The sequence below is a fragment of the Procambarus clarkii genome, chromosome 2 (assembly GCF_040958095.1).
Source record: "Procambarus clarkii isolate CNS0578487 chromosome 2, FALCON_Pclarkii_2.0, whole genome shotgun sequence".
In the NCBI taxonomy this organism is placed as follows: domain Eukaryota; kingdom Metazoa; phylum Arthropoda; class Malacostraca; order Decapoda; family Cambaridae; genus Procambarus; species Procambarus clarkii.
In genome coordinates, this window is record NC_091151.1 from 44,128,297 (window position 1) to 44,154,885 (window position 26,589).

The window sequence follows — 26,589 nt, forward strand, 5'->3', positions numbered from 1 at the left end:
TGCAGTCAACTGAGGCTCTGTGAGAATGAAATTTAGAGCTGTGGATAAGATGCTCTAACTAGGGAGATGTGTTCCTTAGGGGACGGAGCAGGAGGAACGATGGGGTTACTGAAGGCCACGTGGTGGACTGAGTGGACAGGCAACCGTGTGGATAGTAGGATGTGTGGACAGAGTGGCTGCTTGGATAGAGCTTGGTGTGTATATATAGACCACTGCGTGGACAGAAGGATATGTTGCCAGAAGGGTGTGTATATATATATACAGATACGTGTAGACAGAAATGTGAATGTAAACAACAATGTGTATACGCGTGACTATACAACGATGAATGGAATCGTAAGGACAGAGCGATACATTGGACAGAAGGACGCAAGAGACAGAGCGATGCATGGACAGAAGGACGCAAGAGACAGAGCGATGCATGGACAGAAGGACGCGAGAGACAGAGCGATACATTGGACAGAAGGACGCGAGAGACAGAGCGATACATTAGACAGAAGGACGCGAGAGACAGAGCTATACATTGGACAGAAGGACGCGAGAGACAGAGCGATGCATGGACAGAAGGACGCGAGAGACAGAGCGATACATTGGACAGAAGGACGCGAGAGACAGAGCTATACATTGGACAGAAGCCTACATAAACAAAAGAAACGTGCGTGCAGCGGGCGACGACCGCTACGCGAGGTCCCACTTCAAGTTCGCGGGGTCCCGGGAACCACATCGTGGGAGGTGGGTACTCTTGCAGGAGTGTGTGTCGCCTGCGCGCCCGCCGGCACCTCCTAGAATCAAAGCCCCCTGTGTGTACGGCGACCAGCAGACGACAGTAGGCTTTTCCCGCCTCCTCCCCCTTATTTACGGGGGGAGACTCAAGCTTAGGTCCGGAAGACGGACCTGTGATCCTGCTCCTGTTGCTCAAGGGAGGTCCCTCACGCTCCCCCATACACCCCCAAAGAACTACAATGTTACCAACAAGAAAACATTTCCATGGATGTGAAAGAGACGATGACGTCACATTCCACAAGTGCAAAGAACCGACTGTTTTAACCTACTTTTCACTCGCTTTCTAGCACATAGAAACATTTTATACGTTTTATTTGAACTCAAACTTCCCGAAATGGGAAGTCGCATGGAGAATATGCCATCAGAGATGGACTAGTTAGGCGTTTTTAATTGTGGAAATGATGCTGGCTTGCATCCTAGGCAGCGCTCGGGAGCAGACTACTCAGAGCGTATGGATCGAAGGAAGAGGCTATGTGTGCGGAGGGTTGCTTGGCAACAGTGACGCTAAAGGTGTTCTTCTCCCTGGATTTACACGTCTCCACGGTCAACTACACGCTCGCCATGGCGGCCAACACACGTAAGTGCATGCCCAGTCATCAGTGACCTCGCAAGTGACGCTCCTAGAAGCAAAGCAACCTCGCATCAGCGACTAATTTAAAGACGAACCTCGATCGAGCGTTTCAGTGCCCCGACCTCTGTGCGCGCCTCTCTGTTTACCGTGCATGGCTCTGAGGTATTTGTTGGTGTGTGTTCGCTCCCTGAGGTAACGTGTGCATGTGTGCTGTGTAGTGGAGTCATCACAGCAGTGGGTACTGTCTTCACTGTTGTGACGGGCATTGTTCAGGTCGAGTGGGTGGTTCAGAATGTATGGAACTGTTTGGCAGTGTTTTTTTTTTTTTTCTGATGCTCGAATGTTTTTTGGTTCTTGCTTGGTGGCTTTTCAAGGAAGGAATGTGTGTGTGTGTGTGTGTGTGTGTGTGTGTGTGTGTGTGTGTGTGTGTGTGTGTGTGGTCTGCAGGACCTGACATGCAGGAACCTTGAAAGATTCAGAACCTTCTAACTTTCGATTGGATTTGAATATTTGACACACAAGTATGTTTTTTCGCAATAAGTAACCCAATAAAATCTAAATGCGCTGATCGCCGTATCTATAATGAAGAGAGAATGTCTGTCTGTCTGTCTGTCTGTCTGTCTGTGTCTGTCTGTCTGTCTGTCTCTGTCTGTCTGTCTGTCTGTCTGTCTGTCTGTCTGTCTGTCTGTCTGTCTGTCTGTCTGTCTGTCTGTCTGTCTGTCTTTCTGTCTGTCTTTGTCCAGAATTGGACGAGATAGTATAAATTAGACGATTGCTGGTGCAGTGATAAGAGTACTGGTGCTGTTGATAGGGAAACACCTGGTGCACTAGGTTCGAATCCTCTGAGGGGGTCATAGTTATATATATATATATATTATATATTATATATATATATATATTATATATATATATATATATTTATATATATATATATATATATATATATATATATATATATATTATATATATATATATATAATATTAGATGCATAGGTAGATACAGATACATGGAAGGATAGAAATATGAATAGATGGATGGATAGATTTTCAGATTGATCGATTAATAAGAAGACTGATGAATAGATGTTCAAATGGATGGACAGATAGATGCACAGGTCGATGGATAGATGGACAGATGCATGAATAGATGGACAAATGGATAATAGACGGAGTAATATATGGATGAATTCGTACATTGATGAATAAATAGATGGATGGACGGAAAGGAGGATTGGTAGACGGATGGATAGATGGATGGAAAGATGCATGGATAGATGGATGGACAGATGGATGAATAGATGAATGAACAGATGGATGAATAAATATATGTATAAATAGGGAGATAGATGGACAGATAGAATGATACTTTATGATGGACAGATACTTTAAGATAGAATGTCTGTCTGTCTGTGTCTGTCAGTCTGTCCATCATCCAAAGTTGGAGACCAGATGCCTGAAGATGCCTTACCCAAATTTGCAGGGGGAATGGTCCTTGGTACGGGACGAACATAGGCTGGTCGGGGGTAGGCCTAACATTAACTATTTAAGAAATATTTGTAATTATTCACTCCCCCTCCCTCTTCCCCTATCCATCCGATCTCACGGATTTAATTCTGATCAATTGGGGAATATTGCTTGAGATGTGGAAGATATTTTCGTATTCAGAAAATAATGATTTAAATAGGACCGGTGTGTTATTGCTCCCTAATATTGTATTTTGTGAAAGGGAAGAAGGGTTAAGTGGGTGGAAAGGGAAGGAAGGAAGGGGTGGGTGGGGGGCCTTGGGAAGAAAAAAGGGGAATGAAGGGCAGGGGTGAGGAAGCACGAGGAGAAGGCAGAGAGAAAGGGGAGTTGGGGGTGAAAGACGTAATGTTGGGAGGGGGCAAGGTGAGAAGGGATGATAAGGGGGGAGTGTAATAAGGGGGGACTATACAAAGGGGGTAAAGGGTGGACAGTGAACAAGAGGTGAGGACATATATTCACACTCATTTTGTAACGATTGTTTGGGTTTTCAGACAGTTTACAACTGTCACTTGAGAGATAAGGTTCGGGCTCGCCATAGCCCGTGCTACTTGGAACTTTATGTTGTGAGTAGCTGAATCTAAAACAACAACAACAGAGGGATAAGGTCGCAGGAGATCTTCGTTGAACCGGTTCAAGTCGATTCATCCATTACTAATATTTATTTTCTGTGGCTTTGTAATTTGTATTAAGCAGATTTGACAGAAAATTTCAACCAAATTGCCTTCAAACAAATGTTGTAAAAGGCTGCAGTACGATGATATCCACATGGATGAATAAATGAAATGCGCAGCTCCGGGAGTGTGTCAAATACTTAACAATAGTAGATGAATAAATTAACCCTTAACCCTTGGATTAAGTGTTAATCCTTTTTGTGTAATGCAATTTTAAAATAAAGTCGATATATATATATATATATATAATATATATATATATTATATATATATATATATATATATATATATATATATATATATATTATTGGTGTATACTGGCAGCAGGTTTTCTTTCAAACATGTTTCATTGAATATGACCGCATATTCTGTATTTATTATTTTCTGGTTTAGGGCTTCTATCCCTCTAACTATTTTCTTAGCATCAGGGCTTAATTGAAATAGGAGTTCTCCAAAAGTCATTTTCGTACTTTTAAGGTGAAGAAAAGAAGTGATTTACTATAGAGTGTATTACACTTATTTGTATAATTTGCACGACGTTTCGAACCTCCATGGTTCATTCTCAAGTGAACAGATCTTACAATACTAGTTGATTTTATACCCGCATTAGGTCAGGTGATAATACAATGAAGGTGAAAACATGGGGGGATACATAAGGGATAAATATAATATATATATATATATATATATATATATATATATATATATATATATATATATTATTAAATATGACCGAAAAAGTAAGATTAATAATTCTAACAAGAATTTTCTCAATCTTTCGTACATTTCTTTTCACTGTTGGTGGTAATTCAAAAATCAATTCTCCAAAATTCATTTTTATTTCTAGTCTGACGCGACACTTGAGCGCGTTTCGTAAAACTTATTACATTTTCAAAGACTTTAGTTTACACATACACAACTGAATAGAACTTACACATCTCCGATTTGTTTATATCTACATTTGAGTGAGGTGGATGGGGTGAGGTGGTATTTAATAAGGTATTAATTTCATCAACACAAGACAGAACACGAAACAATGGGTATTGAATAGAAGTGATTGTAGAAAGCCTATTGGTCCATATTTCTTGATGCTTCTATATTGGAGCGGAGTCTTGAGGTGGGTAGAATATAGTTGTGCATTAATTGGCTGTTGATTGCTGGTGTTGACTTCTTAATGTGTAGTGCCTCGCAAACGTCAAGCCGCTTGCTATCGCTGTATCTATCGATGATTTCTGTGTTGTTTACTAGGATTTCTCTGGCGATGGTTTGGTTGTGGGAAGAGATTATATGTTCCTTAATGGAGCCCTGTTGCTTATGCATCGTTAAACGCCTAGAAAGAGATGTTGTTGTCTTGCCTATATACTGTTTTTTTTGGAGCTTACAGTCCCCAAGAGGGCATTTGAAGGCATAGACGACGTTGGTCTCTTTTAAAGCGTTCTGCTTTGTGTCTGGAGAGTTTCTCATGAGTAGGCTGGCCGTTTTTCTGGTTTTATAGTAAATCGTCAGTTGTATCCTCTGATTTTTGTCTGTAGGGATAACGTTTCTATTAACAATATCTTTCAGGACCCTTTCCTCCGTTTTATGAGCTGTGGAAAAGAAGTTCCTGTAAAATAGTCTAATAGGGGGTATAGGTGTTGTGTTAGTTGTCTCTTCAGAGGTTGCATGGCGTTTCACTTTCCTTCTTATGATGTCTTCGACGAAACCATTGGAGAAGCCGTTGTTGACTAGGACCTGCCTTACCCTACAGAGTTCTTCGACTTGCTTCCATTCTGAGCTGTGGCTGAGAGCACGGTCGACATATGCGACCCATGGGATACGAGGACAAGCTCCTTGTCCTCGTATCCCAACTTCTTGTCCTCGTATCACAGCTCCTTGTCCTCGTATTCTAGCTCCTTGTCCTCTTTTCCCATGTCCCTATCCTCATGTCCCAGCTCCCTGTCCTCATATCCCAGCTCCCTGTCCTCATATCCCAGCTCCCTGTCCTCATATCCCAGCTTCTTGTCCTCATATGCCAGCTCCTTGTTCTCATATCCCAACTCCTTGTCCTCTTTTCCCAGCCCCATACCCCAGTTCCTTGTCCTCATACCCCCAGTTCCTTATCCTCATACCCCCAGTTCCTTATCCTCATACCCCCAGTTCCTTGTCCTCATACCCCCAGTTCCTTGTCCTCATACCCCCAGTTCCTTGTCCTCATACCCCCAGTTCCTTGTCCTCATACCCCCAGTTCCTTGTCCTCATACCCCAGTTCCTTGTCCTCATACCCCCAGTTCCTTGTCCTCATACCCCCAGTTCCTTGTCCTCATACCCCCAGTTCCTTGTCCTCATTTCCTTTCTAGGTGCTATATAGTCATTTTGGCTTAGCTCTCTCTCCTCACCTCACCTTTCCTAAGCAGACACGAACTCAAGCTGGATCCAACATTAAATTTTGAGCTATATAAACAGCTCGACATCTCTGTGCAATGCCCTCTTGCCTTTAGAGTGACGAGGTTAACCTTTTATGCTGGCGCCCACACTAGTCATTTGCATTGTGGTTTCCCTGGGAACTCACTCTGTGGGTCGCTGGCTAGTGTTTTGACCCCATATTTTGTGTTGAGGTTAATTCGTTAATCGTCGTTTTTTCATATAATTTAAGATCGCTTTGTTTTTAAGTGCACCCTTCACGTAGGTCGGCTTTTGTCTCGTCGTTCGATACCTGGGTCTCTATTCCCACTGTTCATCCCATTTCCCCTTTCCGTTGGCACCTAATTTATCCATTTTCTTCCCTCTTCTCTCCCCTCTCCTCCTCCTCCTCCTCCTTTCAGAAGACTAATTATTAAGAAACACTTAAACAACTCCATTGGTTTCTCAGAAAATATTCTGTAACATTGAAAACTCTTAAGAGAGAAACACGGAATATTTCACAGTTGACACAACGAAAATCGCATGGATAGAGGAGGGGGGGAGGGAGGAGGGTCTCTGAAAATGTTAATATTTCTTAAACTATTTAACTTTGGTCGCCCCTGACCAGCGTGAGTCTGTACCGTACTCCAGACTGTTGCCCCTTGTATATACAAGTGTGTACCGTACTCCAGACCGTTGCTTCTTGTATATACAAGTGTGTACCGTACTTCAGACCGTTGCCTCTTGTATATACAAGTGTGTACCGTACTTCAGACCCTTGCCTCTTGTATATACAAGTGTGTACTGTACTCCAGACCCTTGCCTCTTGTATATACAAGTGTGTACTGTACTCCAGACCGTTGTCTCTTGTATATACAAGTGTGTACCGTACTCCAGACCGTTGCCTCTTGTATATACAAGTGTGTACCGTACTCCAGACCGTTGCTTCTTGTATATACAAGTGTGCACCGTACTCCAGACCGTTGTCTCTTGTATATACAAGTGGTTACTTTGTTCCATATTCAAAAACTTTAAATCGTTAAATGTTAACTAGTTTATAAATAATTAAGTTGGCTTATAAAACGTGTGACATTCGTTAGTCTATAGCGTTTTATTTTTTATAATGTTTTACGAGTACTTGCTCATATAATGTTTATATTTCCTCGTCACACGAGGACATATAAATTTCCTTTGTCGTTCTCATCACGTGACATGTAGTTCTCATCACGTGACATGTAGTTCTCATCACGTCACGACGTGTCGTTCTCATCGCGTGACGACGTGTCGTTCTCATCGCGTGACGACGTGTCGTTCTCATCGCGTGACGACGTGTCGTTCTCATCGCGTGACGACGTGCCGTTCTCATCGCGTGACGACGTGCCGTTCTCATCGCGTGACGACGTGCCGTTCTCATCGCGTGACGACGTGTCGTTCTCATCGCGTGACGACGTGTCGTTCTCATCGCGTGACGACGTGTCGTTCTCATCGCGTGACGACGTGTCGTTCTCATCGCGTGACGACGTGTCGTTCTCATCGCGTGACGACGTGTCGTTCTCATCGCGTGACGACGTGTCGTTCTCATCGCGTGACGACGTGTCGTTCTCATCGCGTGACGACGTGTCGTTCTCATCGCGTGACGACGTGTCGTTCTCATCGCGTGACGACGTGCCGTTCTCATCGCGTGACGACGTGCCGTTCTCAGGCAACGGGTTAATTGCTCTTCGATGTCTCTAACTATAATTAACTTTGACGTCATGCATTTCTGTCTCCGTTTTCGCAGCGATAAAGCTGTCTCGTCCCGCTTTGTCTCTCCACAACGCCTTTCCGTCGTCGTATCAAGTCACTGGTGCAGTGTTATACTTGTTGTATACCAGGAGCATATTTTGAGTATACCTGGATCATACTTGGAGTGGAGTCTGAGAGGTCTACGTCCCATGTAGCCGTTCTACTGGCTGTATTTCAGTATTTTTGACTGAAACTTTGTGTTTTTTTTTTATTGGAGGTTACTTATTGGAAGTCGTGAAAGCCACCTCTGTCCACACACCTTCAAGTTCGATAAAAGATTTCCAGCGTCAGGATAGTTATTTATAATTGCAACGGGTATAACTAGGCTAGTTAGGGGATAGGGGGAGGTGGGGGGGGTTAGAGGGGGTAGACCTCACTTCCATGTTGATGTTGATTGGTAAAGCACTATTAGGGAGGCTCTACATCCTTGTTTCTACACACCTCATTACCTCCTTCCCTGCCTCTTTTACTTTCTGCCTTCCTCTTTTACTCCCTGCCTCTTTTCCTCCTTTCTCACTGCCTCTCTTCCTGCTTCTTCGCTGCCTCTTTTCCTCCTTTCTCACTGCCTCTCTTCCTCCTTCCTTACTGCCTCTCTTCCTCCTTCCTTACTACCTCTCTTCCTCCTTCCTTACTACCTCTCTTCCTCCTTCCTTACTACCTCTCTTCCTCCTTCCTTACTACCTCTCTTCCTCCTTCCTTACTACCTCTCTTCCTCCTTCCTTACTACCTCTCTTCCTCCTTCCTTACTACCTCTCTTCCTCCTTCCTTACTACCTCTCTTCCTCCTTCCTTACTACCTCTCTTCCTCCTTCCTTACTACCTCTCTTCCTCCTTCCTTACTACCTCTCTTCCTCCTTCCTTACTACCTCTCTTCCTCCTTCCTCACTACCTCTCTTCCTCACTGCCTCTCTTCCTCACTGCCTCTCTTCCTCACTGCCTCTCTTCTCCCTTCCTCACTTCATTCATTCTTTGCTTATTCCTTCCTATTCCTACACCCTTCCTTCTATCGTTTCATTACTTAACTAATGATTACTACATTACTTCATTCATTAATTACTTCATTACTTACAAGTGGTTAAGACACTCGCCTGGCGTTTCGCGAGCGCTTTCGCCTGGGTTCGTATCCTGGCCGAGGGAGGATTTACTGGGCGTCAATCCTTAACTGTAGCCTCTGTTTAACCCAACAGTAAAATGGGTACCTGGTTGTGAAACGATTTGGCGGGTCGTCTTCCAGGGAATATTAGGATTAAGGACCTGCCCTAAACGCTGTGTGTGGTGGTGGCTGTACAGGAATGTAAGAACTCTTGTATATATTAATAAATACAACTTACATGTCAAGCGTCTCACGGCAGCCTCTTCTTTGCTTTGACTTTGTGTGTTTGTTGTCTTCAGTCAACAAACACACAGGGGATAAGATCACCGTATTCTTATCTCCTCCCCCCCCCCACAACCACTTGGGCTGGACGGTAGAGCGTCATGCAGGTCGGCGTTCAATCCCCCGACCGTCTACAAGTGGTTGGGCCACCATTCCTTTCCACCCACACTTCGTCCCATCCCAAATCCTTATCTTGAAACCCCCCATTCCTAGTGCTATATAGTCGTAATGGCTTGGCGCTTTCCCCCCCCTGATAGTTTCCCTTCTATTCTTAGCCAGCACACAATAATTGCTCATATCCCCCCCCCCTCCCCCACTCCACCCATTCCCCCTCCCCCCCATCATTCCCCCTCCCCCCATCATTCCCCCTCCCCCCCCATCATTCCCCCCCCCCCTCCCCGGCACTTTCGAACTCGTCATTTGCAGTCACCGATGACCTTTGACCCCTAGTTTCTGGAATACTTATTTTACACACCTGCTGACCGTAGTCATCTTTCCCGTGCAGACACATGTTCCTTTCAGCGTCATGCTTGCTTTTTTGCAAGGTCGGCGTTCGAGCTCATTCTTCCATATCCCAGCCTTCATCCTGTCCTCAAATCGTTTCCAGTTGCTATATAAAGCAAATTGGCTTTGTCGCCTTTTGGATATATATATATATATATATATATATATATATATATATATATATAATATATATATATATATATATATATATATTATATATATATAAATATATATATAATGTCGTACCTAGTAGCCAGAACGCACTTCTCAGCCTACTATGCAAGGCCCGATTTGCCTAATAAGCCAAGTTTTCCTGAATTAATATATTTTCTCTAATGTTTTTCTTATGAAATGATAAAGCTACCCATTTCATTATGTATGAGGTCAATTTTTGTTTATTGGAGTTTAAATTAACGTAGATATATGACCAAACCTAACCAACCCTACCTAACCTAACCTATCTTTATAGGTTAGGTTAAGTTAAGTAGCCAAAAAAGTTAGGTTAGGTAGGTTAGGTAGTCGAAAAACAATTAATTCATGAAAAACTTGGCTTATTAGGCAAATTGGGCCTTGCATAGTAGGCTGAGGAAGTGCGTTCTGGCTACTAGGTACGACATATACATATATATATACATATATATATATATTATATATATATATATATATATATATATATATATATATATATATATATATATATATTATAATAAGGATTAAGACAGGAATTTCTTAAAGTACTTTTGTATTTATAATACATCTTCAGTAGGATGGATTTACAGATCAGTAGGTTGGTAGGCAGAAAAGAGGTGAAGTGAGATGAGGTACAATGTCTTTAATGAGATAATGAGTATTAGTGAGATAAATGTGTATCAATAATCCTACTCAAGTAGCCCTTTAACTGATCAATCAAAACTGTATCTAAATTATACAAACCACCGCTAATGTTTAAGCTAATGTTAAACAATTATTATCGAGACTGAAATTGATAAATATTTGCCATTCAAAGATATTCTTATCATAGGGAAGATGTTTTCACTAAAGTTTAGTGTTTTACGGAAAGCCAATGAATAATTTATCTTATGTTCGTTATTTCTCAGGGCACAGATACAATGTGAAACATTAATTTTTTTCCTCTATGTATCTAAGAGCTCTTCGTGTTGTTAGACCAGAATTCTCAGATAAAGAGTTTAAGAATATTGATTCTATTGGTCCTCAAGCTTTGTTATCCACTGAGTTTTTTGGAAGTTTGCCGTAGCAAGCGCGTCGTGTATATTGTATATATATATGCCAGTGAGAAAATTCGCCCAAAATATGTGTTATGTTTACCATATTTTTCTGGGTTCGAAAATATTGCCAAGGCCTTGAAACTTTTTTAATATAAATGTATTGTTTAATTACGAAAATACTGTTGGAAAAACTATTATTTTAGAAACACCCCTCGTAGTGATAATTGTCATTTAGAAAATACCTTGTAAAGACTAATATGTTCTATGGTGGGCAAACATCTAAAGATTTGAAATTTAGAATTTCGTAACATAAATACTCTGTAAGACACAGCCAATTGTCTAAGGTTTTGTTTGTTGATTTGTCAGAGCTCTCACCAAATTGATCGGGAGTTGCTTCTTCAATAACGAATTGTAAAGTATTTTCAATAGGAACATAATTGAATCTGCTTTAATACAGATTATAAACATCATGTAATTTGAACATTGGTAGTGGTTTGTATAATTTAGATCGATTTTTGATTTGATCAGTTAAAGGGCGATTTGAATAGGATCATTGATATACATTTATCTCACTAGTAACCATTATCTCATTAGAGACTTTGTACCTCATCTCACTTCACCTCTTTCCTGCCTATATATCAACCTACAGATCTGTAAATCCAGCCTACTGAAGATGTATTATTAAATACTAAACTTCTTTAGGAAATTCCTGTCTTAATCCTTCTTTCGAGTTCTGATACTGTCATACTATATATATCTATATATATATATATATATATATATATATATATATATATATATATATATATATATTATATATATTATATATATATATATATATATATATATATATATATATATATATATCTATATATTAATATATTAAAGTGTTCAGTGAGAATCCACAAGGTCTTCTCTGAATACTCCTTATTTTCTTCTCCGAGGCTATGGGTCCCTACATTTGCACCAGTGGTGGTACCCTCGCAACTTATATAAAGTTGTGAGGGTACCACCTCTGGTGGTTATCTTGAGGTTATCTTGAGATGATTTCGGGGCTATTTAGTGTTCCCGCGGCCCGGTCCTCGACCAGGCCTCCACCCCCAGGAAGCAGCCCGTGACAGCTGACTAACACCCAGGTACCTATTTTACTGCTAGGTAACAGGGGCATAGGGTGAAAGAAACTCTGCCCATTGTTTCTCGCTGGCGCCTGGGATCGAACCCAGGACCACAGGATCATAAGCCCAGCGTGCTGTCCACTCGGCCGACCGGCTCCTCACTTGAGTACCGGTGCCCCTCACTTGAGTACCACCTCTGGTGGTACTCAAGTCGATTGACAATCGACTTGAGAATGGTCCAGGACCAACCGAAACGTCGTTGTCCCTTCACCTTCTAGTGTGAGGTCTGGTCAACAATGCCTTGATCTCCTGGAGTTGAGATTTAGGGTTTTACGAAAATTTTCCTGCGAAATCTCACGAATCTTCCGTAGTGAAGTGCTTCAGTTAACATGTGTCCGATAGCTTGCAGAGGGATTAATTTCATACCCAAGTCTGCAATGAAGAAAAAGTAGCGACATTTCGGTCCTCTAACAAATTACGTTTGAATTGGCCGTTTGCTCGTATGACCGAAAATGGACGTAATTTGAAAATACAAAAAATAATTGAAAATAAATTGTGGATTTTTTTGTCCAAAACAGTAAGTTAAGGGTCCTCTGGTTGGTTAGGAGGTCAGGAAGTGCTCCTAAGGTTTCAAAACGTCATGAAAAACGTTAATTCAAAGTTTCCTCTCCTAACCTTACCGAGTAAGCCGGAGGACTCAAAACAAAAACGGAACAGTACGTCCCTTCGTGAGTCGATTTAATTTCAGATTACGGCCATTTTTGGCCATAGCGCGCATACCAGTGAAAAGCGACGTAATTTTAAGAGGACGGGTTGGATAACAAGTCCAGGGCTGAAACATAATTTTCATTTCATAATTGCGTGTTGTGTGGCTTGTATCAGCCACGTTAGTGATATCTTTGTTGTCTCGAGCACTAAATTGATCACCAAAACCCGTAATTATACAGTAGTGGAACTCTATTTCCCCTACCAACAACCCGCCAAACTCGTGAGGAAACTACGACGTTACTACAACATTCGAACACGTTTTAACACCACCAAACAAGTTGTAACAACGTTGTAAAACGTTATGAAAACGTAATAACAATATGTAACAACTTTATTAAAAGTTATAACAATCGGAACGCAGGGACAGTTACGTTGTGTGTTTGCCGGGATATAGTTTTGGCTATAAACTTGGCTATAGGTCACATAACGAAAAGGAGGCCTGGTCGAGGACCGGGCCGCGGGGACGCTAAGCCCCGATATCATCTCAAGATAACCTCAAGGACAGGTCGACTTTAGTTCCCCCCTGTGAGGTAAGTCAGGCACTACATGTTCAGCATGTACCCCCATATCTCGTATTTAATAAATCTTTGACACCAGAAGGCGCCCGCGCAGCTAATTAAACCGTAAATGTTATTCAGCAATGAACAAATCCACAAGGCCGTGACGAGGATTCGAACCTACGTCCGAGAGCATCCCAGACGCTGCCTTTATCGGCCCTTGTGGATTTGTTCATTTGATGCATCACGCTATTGTGATTTGTGTGTGTTATTCAGCAATGTTTTGGAACGACGAGTAGTTAAGGATAACAATAATTACAATAATTAAATTGCATTAATTATATTATAATCCTAAAATGTTAGTAATTCTCCTGCTACTGCCGATATTATTAATAATAATAAGGATGATATTGGACATTGGAATTACATTAACGTGTTCGAATCCTCCTAATGAGAGAGGGTTCGAATCAACCTAATAGATCCAACTGATTTTCACCATAGTGATACTGTCAACAATAATGATATTAGCAAGTTTCCATTGTAGGAATAAGCCTTACCAGACGGGATAGGTTTCTCCCGGTAGGAGTAGATATATCCAGGAGGGATAGGTATATCCTGTCGAAATTACTATACCTCGATAGATGTCTCTGGTAAGGATAGGTAGTGCCAATAAATATAGGCAATTCTAATAGAATGTTTATTTGTTCATGTGAATGTCCATGGAAGGGGGCCCAGATGCTTAGGGCTAGTCGCATGCAATTTTACATCGTATTTTGTAAATGTATGGGGGGGGGGGCGTTTTAGTGGGGGGGGGGGATTGTATAAGTAAAAGAATTATACATATTTCAATGTCATGTTTCATTGTTTCTGTTATTTCTGTTATAATGTTTGCTCACAGCTAATCTAAAACTATTTAATTTGACTTTTTTCTAACCTGCAACTTCAAAAATTTAACTAATCTATTTACAAAATATTTTTGACATTATGCTGTATACTAGTTCATTATTTTTTTTGTCGACAAATATTATCCAATTTATTACCTAAACCTAGTCACACAAAATATCATTCTTTGGTTGATAGACGAAACAGTTTTAGTTTGAATACATTTAGAATGTTGTGTTTACATAAACCCCTATGACCACTTACGGACCGTCTTGTTGGGCACAAATATACTAATGTTTATATATATATTCTGTTTTCAGCAAGTCCTAACAGCCAGAAGGAGACTTGTACTAGTAAGCTATACGCCACATGGGTAACGTTGAAAAATAAACAGACGTTTTTTAGTTTCCCCTTGTCGTTAAAATAAGTTTGTATATATAATATATATATATATATATATATATATATATATATATATATATATATATATATATATATATATATGCGCGGAAAAACCACATTTGAGAAACGGAGAATGCTTAATGCGTTTTCGGCTCATTTACCTTCATCAGAGCAAAGGAGAAAGATTCTACAAACATTCTATTTTGCTCTGATGAAGGCGAATTAGCCGAAAACACGTTAGGCATTCTCTATTTTTCAAATGTGGTTTTTCCCCCCCCATATATATATATATATATATATATATATATATATATATATATATATATATATATATATATATATATATATATATATATATATATAATATGAGATAACAAAAATTGATGTTTATTTGGTTGTTTCTGCATTATTATAGTTTTTGTTATTATTACTACTTTATTGTTGTGTATGTTGTTGTTGATGTTATTGTTAGGTAATAAATAACAAAAGAGAGTTTTAGTGGTAAGGTGCACAGCTACCTTGAAATAAAATATTTTGAATGTATTTTTTATAGATTTTGTTTAAGGTTCTCTGCTATGACTGTTAAGTAAATATTTACATTTTTATGTTTTGTTGTAAATTAATATTATATGTTTGATCTTAAAGCTCTTCTATAGCGAGACTCTTTACATGGTATTATCTTGGTGTTGGGTTTGAGGCCTTTCAACCTCTGGAGGGTTATTAAGGCCTCCACAACAGCTTATACTGACCAACCAGCAAGTATACTTTAGTCCTGAACACTCTTCATGCCTTAAGTAAACTCTGTAAATATACCGAGAAGCGGGGGGTATACTTCTCTGTGTATATAGACCGAGAAGCGTGATATACCTCTGTTTTTATATATCCTTTGGAATTATACATCTCAAAACTCATCTATAACGGTAATGTTTACATTCCACATTGTTTCTCAGAATCGTATATAAGGAGATCATATTAATTCTTGTGATTATATATATATATATATATATATATATATATATATATATATATATATATATATATATATATATATATTATATTATATTTTATGTCACATCTGTTTTCAAATTGTAATATTATTTAATTTGATTTAGCAATGACTTGGTTAAATAGTGTATTAGTTCTAATGTCAAGCAAAACCTACCTGTTGTATCTTCTAGTCATCGCATTATTTAATATAATTTTATACATAGGTATTTCTTTTTCATCAGCAACTCTTTTTTTTCCTTGTTCATTGCCGTATATAAATGATAAATCATGTGCTTATGGTTTGATGTTGGGCCTGTGGACTATGACATAGTACAGGAATATTATATATATATATATATATATATATATATATATATATATATATATAATATATATATATATATATATATATATATAATGTGTGTGTGTGTGTACTCGCCTAGTTGTGCTTGCAGGGGTTAAGCTCTGGCTCTTTGGTCTCCCGCCTCTCAACTGTCAATCAACTGGTGTACAGATTCATGAGCCTACTGGGCTCTATCATATCTACACTTGAAGCTGTGTATGGAGTCAGCCTCCACCACATCACTTCCTAATGCATTCCATTTGTCTACTACTCTGACACCGAAAAATTCTTTCTAACGTCTCTATGGCTCATTTGGGCACTCAATTTCCACCTGTACTCACCTAATTGTGCTTGCGGGGGTTGAGCTTTGGCTCTTTGGTCCCGCCTCTGAGACCTGGGGACCTATGTCCCCTAGTGCGTGTGCCCTTTGTGTTAAATACTGTCTTTATCTACCCTATCAATTCCTCTGAGAATATTGAATGTGGTGATCATGTTCTCTCTAACTCTTCTGTCTCCCAGTGACGTGAGGTTTAATTCCCGTAGTCTCTCCTCGTAGCTCATACCCCTCAGTTCGGGTACTAGTCTGGTGGCAAACCTTTGATCCTTTTCCAGTTTAGTCTTATGCTTGACTAGATACGGACTCCATGCTGGAGCCGCATACTCCAGGATTGGTCTGACATGTGTGGTATATAATGTTCTGAAAGATTCCTTATACAAGTTTCTAAAGTCCGTTCTTATGTTAGCCAACCTGGCATATGCCGCTGATGTTATCCTCTTGATATGAGCTTCAGGGGACAGGTCTGGCGTGATATCAACCCCAGGTCTTTCTCTCTCTCTGACTCTTGAAGTATTTCATCTCCCAAATGATACCTTATATCTGGTCTGCTCCTTACACCTATCTTCATTACATTAAATTCGCTTGGGTTAAACTCTAGCAACCATTTGTTCGACCATTCCTGCAGTATGTGTGTGTGTGTGTGTGTGTGTGTGTGTGTGTGTGTGTGTGTGTGTGTGTGTGTGTGTGGAAATCTTGACGTAATTGACCAAAAGGGGATTTCTCGAGGCTCTTGGGTCCAAATTTACAATAATTCTAATGGTATTTTACTGAATGTTCTGCCAATCAGACGCCGGTTTTCTAGAAAGTCTGTAAAAGCTGACTCCTTTTGATAATAATTTATCTGCAGAACGTGACGTCTCTTATAATTCCGGTGGTTCATAAATTTAGTTACAACATTAGAAAGTAAATGAAATTGCTTAATAAATCTCCATATATAGACCTTATTGGTCCTAGGTTGTTATTTTATTATTCCTGGGTTCTTCTTGATAAGTTACAGTAATAACCAGTCATTCCCTGTTATATTTAAAATTCAAGTAATAGCTAGTCATTCCTTGTTATATTAAAGTAATAACCAGTTATTCCTTGTTATATTAAAGTAATAACCAGTTATTCCTTGTTATATTAAAGTAATAACCAGTTATTCCTTGTTATATTAAAGTAATAACCAGTTATTCCTTGTTATATTAAAGTAATAACCAGTTATTCCTTGTTATATTAAAGTAATAACCAGTTATTCCTTGTTATATTAAAGTAGTAACCAGTTATTCCTTGTTATATTAAAGTAATAACCATATTGTCATATTAAAGTCATTATTATATTAATGTAATAATGTCTTTCTTTTCAATGCCTTAATGTTATCCAATTAAAGAACATTTAATGCACAATGAGAAAATGTGCGTGTGTGGGAGAATATGTTGACGTAAAGTATATTTGATGTTGATTTGACGTCATTTGACGTAACGCTGATGCAAAGTTGACTTGACGTCACTATTGCACATCTGTTGACGTGTTGACGTGGGATTTGAAGCTGGTGGCTCTTGAAGGAGAGTTCCTTCACTCTTCCAGTTCACTCTTCCACTCTTCTTGTATATTTTGAACTGCACTCTTGCCCCCCTTCACTTTTTATCGAGTCGGAGGGTTCTGTTTTTTTCCACAGCTTTTTGTTTTTGTAATAATTGTGTTGAAACGTATCTGCTTTTTTATATGCTACAAAAGGGGTTTTGGCAAGTTTGTAGCTGTTGCATCGTCTGGTGCTTTTGTGTCTATAGATTCCATCTGCGTTTCTCATTTGTGTGTTTTGGTTTTTAATTGTGTTTCTCATGTCTCTCTCTCTTGGGTTCATCAGTGTTTCTTATGTCTCATGGTTCTGTATATACGTTCTTCATTTGACTCATTTTTTTGTATCTTATATCCATCTATGTTTCTCATTATTTCTTGTTTCTTTCTTCATTCCTCATTCCCCCCCTCATTTGTGTCCCTCGTTTCCAGTCATGTTTCTCATTATGCTCATTTGTGTCAATTGTTTCAATATATTTTCTTATGCATCTTGTTTCTCTCTGTTTCGCATTCTGTTCATTTGTATCTCGTTTCCATATTTGTTTCTTTCCTACGCTCATTTGTGTCAGGTTTCTGTCTTTACTTCTCAATCTGTCCATTTGTGTCGCCTGTTTTGGTAAATGTTCCTCATGTGTGTAACTTGTTCACACATGTGTTTCACATTATGCTCTTTTGGTAATCATGTTTCCATCTATGCTCCTCATTTGTATCTAATTTTTCCTCTATATTATTATGTTTAGATGTGTGATGTTCGCATTCATGTTTCTTGTTTTTATCTATATTTCTCATTCTGCTGCTTATTATTTAGTGTTGCCTCTCTATTTATATATATATCCGGATAGACCTGCGTTCGAGCCTGTCGCAACGGTTGCAAGTGCAGGACACAGATTTCTGTGAATGTCCTCTCCTGTAGAAGCATCAGTTTCGATAGACTCTCTGGATAGCCGAAGATTGATATATATCAATATATATATATATATATATATATATATATATATATATATATATATATATATATACATACATACACTATATATATATATATATATATATATATATATATATATATATATATATATATATATATATTGGCCATTTCTAGTGTGTATGTGTGTTTTTATGTGTGGTTGTGTGTGCCTTTGTGTACCCATCTAGTTTTACTCACCTAGTTGTGCTTGCGGGGGGTTGAGATTCGGCTCTTTTGGTCTCGCCTCTCAACTGTCAGTTAAACGGTGGACAGATTTCTGAGCCTATTGGGATCTATCATATCTACATTTGAGACAATGTTTGGAGTCTGCCTACACTACATCGCTACTTTAATGCATTCCAGTGTGTGTGTGTGTGTGTGTGTGTACAAGTGTGTGCATGTGAGTGTATTTTTTTATGATAGGATAAAATCCCACACTTGTGAATTTTTGAAATTTATTTAAGGAATTTACACGAAGTCTTTCGCACTCTCCCGAGTGCTTGGTCAAGGTCTGAGTGTGTGATCAGGACGAGACTTACATCCCAACGTCTCATCTGGTGTATACTTATTAGTGAATATATTTCCAATGTGTGTGTGTGTGTGTGTGTGTGTGTGTGTGTGTGTGTGTGTGTGTGTGTTGCTAGCGTCTGAAATGGTGAAGCTGTTTACCCCAGGCTTTATTTTTAATATATTTGGATATTTATGTATAAGAAAGGTAAGAGTGTGTGTGGGGGAGGGAGATGACCTGATTCAAGCTGCCGCCTCTCGATATAGACTCTGACCTTGTGATTACTTTCTCTTGCAGCGCCTCGAACTGATACCCTGAGGCAGTCATATAAGCGTAAGGAAACGTTACATTTGTTATGTAATTTCTAGCTCTTCATCCCCCCACCCTCCCTCCCTCCCTCCCTCCCTCCCCTACCCAAAAACAAAAATTGGCAATATCTGTTTCCTGTTCCTCAATTTTAAGACTTTTAAGATTGCACTAGCATTGATGTTGCATTTTGAATCTGATTATAAGTTTTAAGTGTGTGTGGTGATACTTGATTACTTATAAGGCATATGTTAATTGTTGATATTATTGTTCTTTAGTATTTGTTTAATCACAAAATACGTGTCCTGATTGTTTCTAATATCCCCGTTGAATTGTTGATAGATTCTTGTGATTGTTTCAGAACTCTCCACGTGTTCCATTTTAATAAAAACATTTAAAAATCTTTTTAAGGTTTATAGTCTTTTTTTTTTTAGTCTGTGATATCATACAACAATTTACATTATTTTGTACACTTCTTTTAACATCACCCGCCCTCTAAATGTAAATCCATTCAACGTTAAAACCCATATCGTGGATTAATTTTTATTAATTATTTAATTATTATTAATTATAATAATATATAATAATTTTAATTAATAATAAAAGGCATTTCACTCACCTGGACTGCAGTAGACTCGATCCTCTGGACACCAAAGCAAGATTTTGTGGTTATAACTATTTATAAAACAATGTGGCTCACCTCTAGCACATTCATGCCAATGTGGCACCCGAGGGAAGGTTTAAGTTCCAGTTGAACAGCAGACTGGTGTCTCGCTGGGCTCCTGTTCTATTGTGGGTGCTGGTGGCTCAGTAGGTAGAGCTGCAGTCTGTGTTTTTGTGGTCTGCAGTTCGAGGCTTCTATTTTATATATATATATATATATATATATATATATATATATATATATATATATATATATATATATATATATATATATATATATATATATATATATAATAAATGTATAGTTCATGTGTAGTATTCGTGATAAAACATAATATTATACTTGAAATATTATTATAGGTATGAATGGACATTAGTTTACCCTTCCAGAGTGTTCATAATGCTGCCAAACATTACTACATAATGTTTACATAATAATTATAGTGTTGTCAAACATTGTTCTGAGAATATTGTTTGATGACAACACCTTGATGAAAGTTGTCAGTCTTTATCTGAAACTTGAGTTTAATATTGCACTTAAATATGGCATATTAAAACTTTAATATTACACTTACACATGTATACAATCTTTCCTTCACCCTCACTATAGTCGGTAATGGCTTGGCGCTTTCCCCCTTAATACTTCCCTTCCCCTTCCTTCACCTTCCTTCACCTTCTTTCACCTTCATGATTGTCGCACAATCTTTCCTTCACGTTCATGAAAATTGTTGTACAATATTCCTAAACCGATTCGTGAAGGTGAAGTCCCTATAATCTCAGCTTCACAAAGCCAAGACATTGCTGATAAGTCCATAGTCTGGAGTCATCAAGCACTTTTGTATCCACTTACGAAACCTGTACATCTTTCAACAGTCACTGCGGCTTTATTTAGATGTATTAAAGTTTAGAAGCTTCGAAGCTTCACAATTCAAGGTTATTAGTGCTATAAGATACCTCTTAGTGCTTTGAAGTTCGTGAACTTATGAATAAATGTCAACAAAGTCGCCCATGATTGTTGAAAGATGTAGAGGTTTCTTAAGTAAATTAGTAAATGTCTGATAAATTTTAGTTCTAATCTCAAGACCCAGATACCCAGATAATTAGGCTTCGGGTCATGCATGCACCTCTGAACGTTCAAAAAAGGTTTTTAAAGAGTACGTGCTTTTTATAAAATGATTCATTATCCATCACATTCATTCATGTTCATATTAATCTTGAACCTTTATATATCGAATTGGATCAGAAGTGGTTATTAGGAGTGTAATAGATTATTACAAGTCTAAGCAATTTCAGTTTCAATGAAATGTATATTTATAGTAGTCTCATTTTGCTAAAATAAAACTAAAAAAAAAATACAGCTGAATAAATATGTATAGTGTTTATATAATATTTGAATAAATAGGATAATACTAAATACTGGAAAAATAGACAAAAAGACTGAAGTATACTCCCATTGTCTATACACCGAGAAACAGAGGTATACTTATCGGTGTATGCTTGGCTCCCTTAGGTTCAGGTGAAATGGGTTCGGAAGTGTTAGTAGCCCATATTTTGTCCGTTGCGGCAGGTCTTAAAAGGACAGGTTGTTATAAGAACGGATTGCGAGGAGGAGACAGGCATGGTGAATATTGCCTGCCTGTCTTAGATGATTACACAACTTATTACAGGATTACACAACAGTATTACAATCTCTGTACAAAAGATACTAATGTGTTTTATATTTTTGGCTTCCAGCATCTCGTAGTGACACATTAAGACAGTCTCGCAGGCGTAAGCAAATCCTTGTTTTGCTTAATTATGTTGTCTTTTTATTGTTCTTGTTTTGCTGTTTGATCGGAACATTCTAAGTGTATATTTGTACACCTATATATGAATATATATATATATATATATATATATATATATATATATATATATATAATGTCGTACCTAGTAGCCAGAACGCACTTCTCAGCCTACTATGCAAGGCCCGATTTGCCTAATGAGCCAAGTTTTCCTGAATTAATATATTTTCTCTATTTTTTTTTCTTATGATATGATAAAGCTACCCATTTCATTATGTATGAGGTCAATTTTTTTTTATTGGAGTTAAAATTAACGTAGATGTATGACCGAACCTAACCAACCCTACCTAACCTAACCTAACCTATCTTCATAGGTTAGGTTAGGTTAGGTAGCCGAAAAAGTTAGGTTAAGTTAGGTTAGGTAGATTAGGTTGTCGAAAAAACATTAATTCATGAAAACTTGGCTTATTAGGCAAATCGGGCCTTGCATAGTAGGCTGAGAAGTGCGTTCTGGCTACTAGGTACGACATATATATATATATATATATATATATATATATATATATATATATATATATATATATATATATTGAATTTTGTTATTTCACTTCAGTCTGATTGTTAAAATTATCGTCCGATTTATTAAAGTAAATTATGAATTTAAATTTATAAATGTGTGTGGGTGTGGGTGTAATTACCTAAGTGTAGTTACAGGATGAGAGCTACGCTCGTGGTGTCCCGTCTTCCCAGTACTCATTGCTATATAACGCTTTGAAATTACTGATGGTTTGACCACCACATTCTCACCTAACTTGTTCCAGCCGTCTACCACTCTGCAAAAGCGAATTTTCTTAAATTTCTTTGGCAGCTTTGTATTGTTAGTTTAAATGTATGACTTCTTGTGTGGTTGTGTGTGTACTCACCTAGTTGTGTTTGCGGGGGTTGATCTCTGGCTCTTTGGTCCCGCCTCTCAACCGTCAATCAATAAGTGTACAGATTCCTGAGCCTATCGGGCTCTGTAATCCTGTGTGTGTGTGTGTGTGTGTGTGTGTGTGTGTGTGTGTGTGTGTGTGTGTGTGCGCGCGTGCGTGCGTGTGTATGGGGGGAGGGTGTGAATGCATATATAACATAATACCTTAACCCCAATATTAAACGATTGCCGTTACCTAAATAATTCTATAAAAACACGGTTTTTGAGAATGATTCTAAAATTTCACCAATAAAATTTTGTATAAAAATTGTTGTGTTGATGTCCTGAGGCAACACACACCATTCGTCATATTAATGTTATATTACTGCTATGTAGAAGTTGCAAGGAAGAAATTATTTTTAGGTCTCCATTAAACTTTTCCCCTTTTTTCTTTTTTTCTAATAAACTTTTATCTTTAACTTTTTTCTTTAAAATTTATGTTGTATTATAAACAGCTTCTCCTGCTCATTTTTCTAGAGATGCTTTTATAAGTATATTAACTTTAGAATGTATTTAATTAGTTTTCATAAATTAATGAATAACTTACTTTTTTTTTACTTTTTTTATGAAGATGAATTTGGTGTCAATGCAATATTATATTCACCAAAAAATATCATATTATATATATATAAACACATATATAAACACATATATAAATATATATGTAAAACACAAATTCTCACCTTTATGAGAGAGCTGAACTCAGGCAAACCAGATGGCCAGCCAGTACACTAACCAATACACCATAGCACATCGTTAAAAGGACCGTGAGACGGGCGCCTATTCCACGACTACAGTCCCCAACGACGCCAGCTAATGGTAACAGATTAGACATACGTTCTCCCAACTCAATCATATTTACATGGTAATACTCGAGCCCATATATATATATCACACAGTTGCATTAACGACACTATTTAACACAGAAACTCTTCCCTTATGAGAGAATTGAACTCTGGCTGAATTAAACTCTGGAGAATTGAACGTCTCACAATCCTTTTATACGATCTGCTATGGTGTATTGGATAGTGTACTGGCTCGCCATCTCGAGTTCAGTTCTCTCATAGATGAAGAGTTTCTGTGTTAAATATTACTTGGGGTTTATACAAGTGTATAGTGTATGTAATATTTTTGACTGCAGTCTTTCTTGCAAACATATGTTGTTGAATATGACCGAAAGGGTAAGATTAATGATTATAGCACGAATCGTTCCAATATTTCTTATGTTTTTCTTTACTGTTAGTGGAAGTTGAAAAATTAACTCTTCAAAAGTTCATTTTCACTTTTATTTTTGGTATATATATATATATATATATATATATATATATATATATATATATATATATATATAATATATATATATATATATATATATATATATATATATATATATATATATATATATATATATATATATAATGTCGTACCTAGTAGCCAGAACGCACTTCTAAGCCTACTATGCAAGGCCCGATTTGCCTAATAAGCCAAGTTTTCCTAAATTAATATATTTTCTCTAATTTTTTTCTGATGAAATGATAAAGCTACCCATTTCATTGTATATGAGGTCAATTTTTTTTTATTGGAGTTAAAATTAACGTAAATATATGACCGAACCTAACCAACCCTACCTAACTTAACCTATCTTTATAGGTTAGGTTAGGTAACCGAAAAAGTTAGGTTAGGTAACCGAAAAAGTTAGGTTAGGTAACGGAAAAAGTTAGGTTAGGTTAAGTTAGGTAGGTTAGGTAGTCGAAAAAACATTAATTCATGAAAACTTGGCTTATTAGGCAAATCGGGCCTTGCATAGTAGGCTGAGAAGTGCGTTCTGGCTACTAGGTACGACACATATATATATAATATATATATATAAATAATATATTTATGTATATATATAATTATAAGCTGCTTGTTTTCCGCAGAATACGATTTGCTAATCGCTTTACAGCTATGTCCCCAATTACCTTTTGGGTGAACAACAATGAACAATTAAGAATCCATGTTCTATCGTCCCTCCGTTTCCGGAGCTCGAACCTGGGTCGTTCTCGCCAGCTAGGCTAGTGGTTGATGACTCCATCCACGACAGAAGCCAAATAATCTCGTACCTGAAATGTTATACAAGTGATGTTTTCTATTTCTCGGAATGTGTTATTTTTATGGGCAGGGCTTAATATATTTTATTCAAAACTCAAATGGTAACTCACTGTTTATTTTCCAGCCGCGCGAGCAAGCACTCAAAGACAGTCACAACGGAGTAAGAAATGATTTTCCTGTGTTGTCCTTACCTGCCCTGTGTTTTTCCTTACCTGCATCTCATTACCTGTTTTTTGGGGTTCTTTTTTTCTATTTTCTGTATCAACTCCAGCTACTGGTTCTGCTTTAGAAATAATTGTAGGAGTTTTTTTTTTTACCCCCCGTGTTATCTTGTATATAATTACCTGCTTTTCTGATTGTTAAACCTGTTTTCTATATCAAATGCAGCTAGTGACACTGCATTGGTATTGGTATTCTATCAGCAAGTTATAAATGAGGAAAAAATCCTCTTGAAATTTATTACCAGCATGGATATTATTAGGTATAATTTTGTTTGTTATTTTTAATTCTTGCAGGTGTTGTCCTGTTTTATCATATAAAAGTATATCAGTGTTTAAACAAGTTTTCCTAAAAGAATTTGTGTTTGTTTTGATTGATCATCCCAAATGAGTGTCAAAATGCTTGATATAGTTCATAAAAGTTTACAATATATATATGTATGGAATTTTTATGTATTTTAAATTGATGACATTCAAGATAAAATGATATACGAATAGTGTAAATAAAGTTTTGTGAATATTTGCATGTTGCTGTTAATTAAAAGTGTAGTGGGCTACAGAAGGCATTTGTGTTTCATGTTACTAAAAAAGCCTTGAAATTACTGTATTTATTACGCATCTATTATATTTTCACTGTTGTGTAAGCTCGTAGAGTGTTGTATTTGACTGGAATAATGGACGTTTTGACAAAAAAAATTACAATTTAGTTTTTTGTCTGAAATACACTTCGAGAAAAATTCAAATTAGTACCAGAAAATGTGTACAGATAAAGGTCCAAACATTTATTTAAATATTAATCACTTTCACTACGTTTCGGCTGCAAGTTTGTGTGTATTTTATTCCCAGTACGTGGGTAATATTATTGTTTTATTAAATGCAAAAGACGAGAATGAATTATAATACTGTGGCCACGTAATATAATGGCCAATGACCAAGTAATAGACTTGTAAAACGTAAAAAGTAATATAATGGCCAAGTAATAGACTTATAAAAAGTAATATATTGGCCAAATAAGGGACTTGGCCAACACTGAAATGTAAAGTTAGAGGGATTAATCAATCAATCTTTTTTTGTGTGTGTGGGGGGAGGGGGGGGGGGGTAAATGACTTTACCATTGTCATTTTCAACAATGACAATGGTAAAGAAAGCATTTTTTCAACTTTCTTCGTTTCATGCAGATTAGTACTTCTCTCTCTTTCACTTTTCATAACAGGTTCACAACTTTCCCTTCCCATAGCTCCTCTTAAGCCTTTCTATATTAGTATTCACTTGAGCGATTAATAATTACGATTAATAATCAGGGAATTCACGATTAATTACCAGGGTCGGGACTCACGAAGCACTCACGTGCCCCTTACGAAACCCGTACATCTTTC

General features: G+C 37.7%; 1 protein-coding gene across 1 annotated transcript in view; it reads left to right on the forward strand.

Moving 5' to 3' along the window:
* The first annotated feature begins 709 nt into the window (after window positions 1-709).
* The window catches only part of LOC123762278 (uncharacterized), a 53,727-nt gene continuing 27,847 nt past the window's right edge, over window positions 710-26,589 (forward strand). Inside the window, exons 1-4 of the mRNA XM_045748702.2 lie at window positions 710-1,360; window positions 14,400-14,432; window positions 19,479-19,514; window positions 25,120-25,155. Of these exons, the coding sequence (XP_045604658.2) occupies window positions 1,255-1,360; window positions 14,400-14,432; window positions 19,479-19,514; window positions 25,120-25,155 (211 nt within the window). The 5' untranslated portion in view covers window positions 710-1,254. The remainder of the gene's footprint in view (window positions 1,361-14,399; window positions 14,433-19,478; window positions 19,515-25,119; window positions 25,156-26,589) is intronic.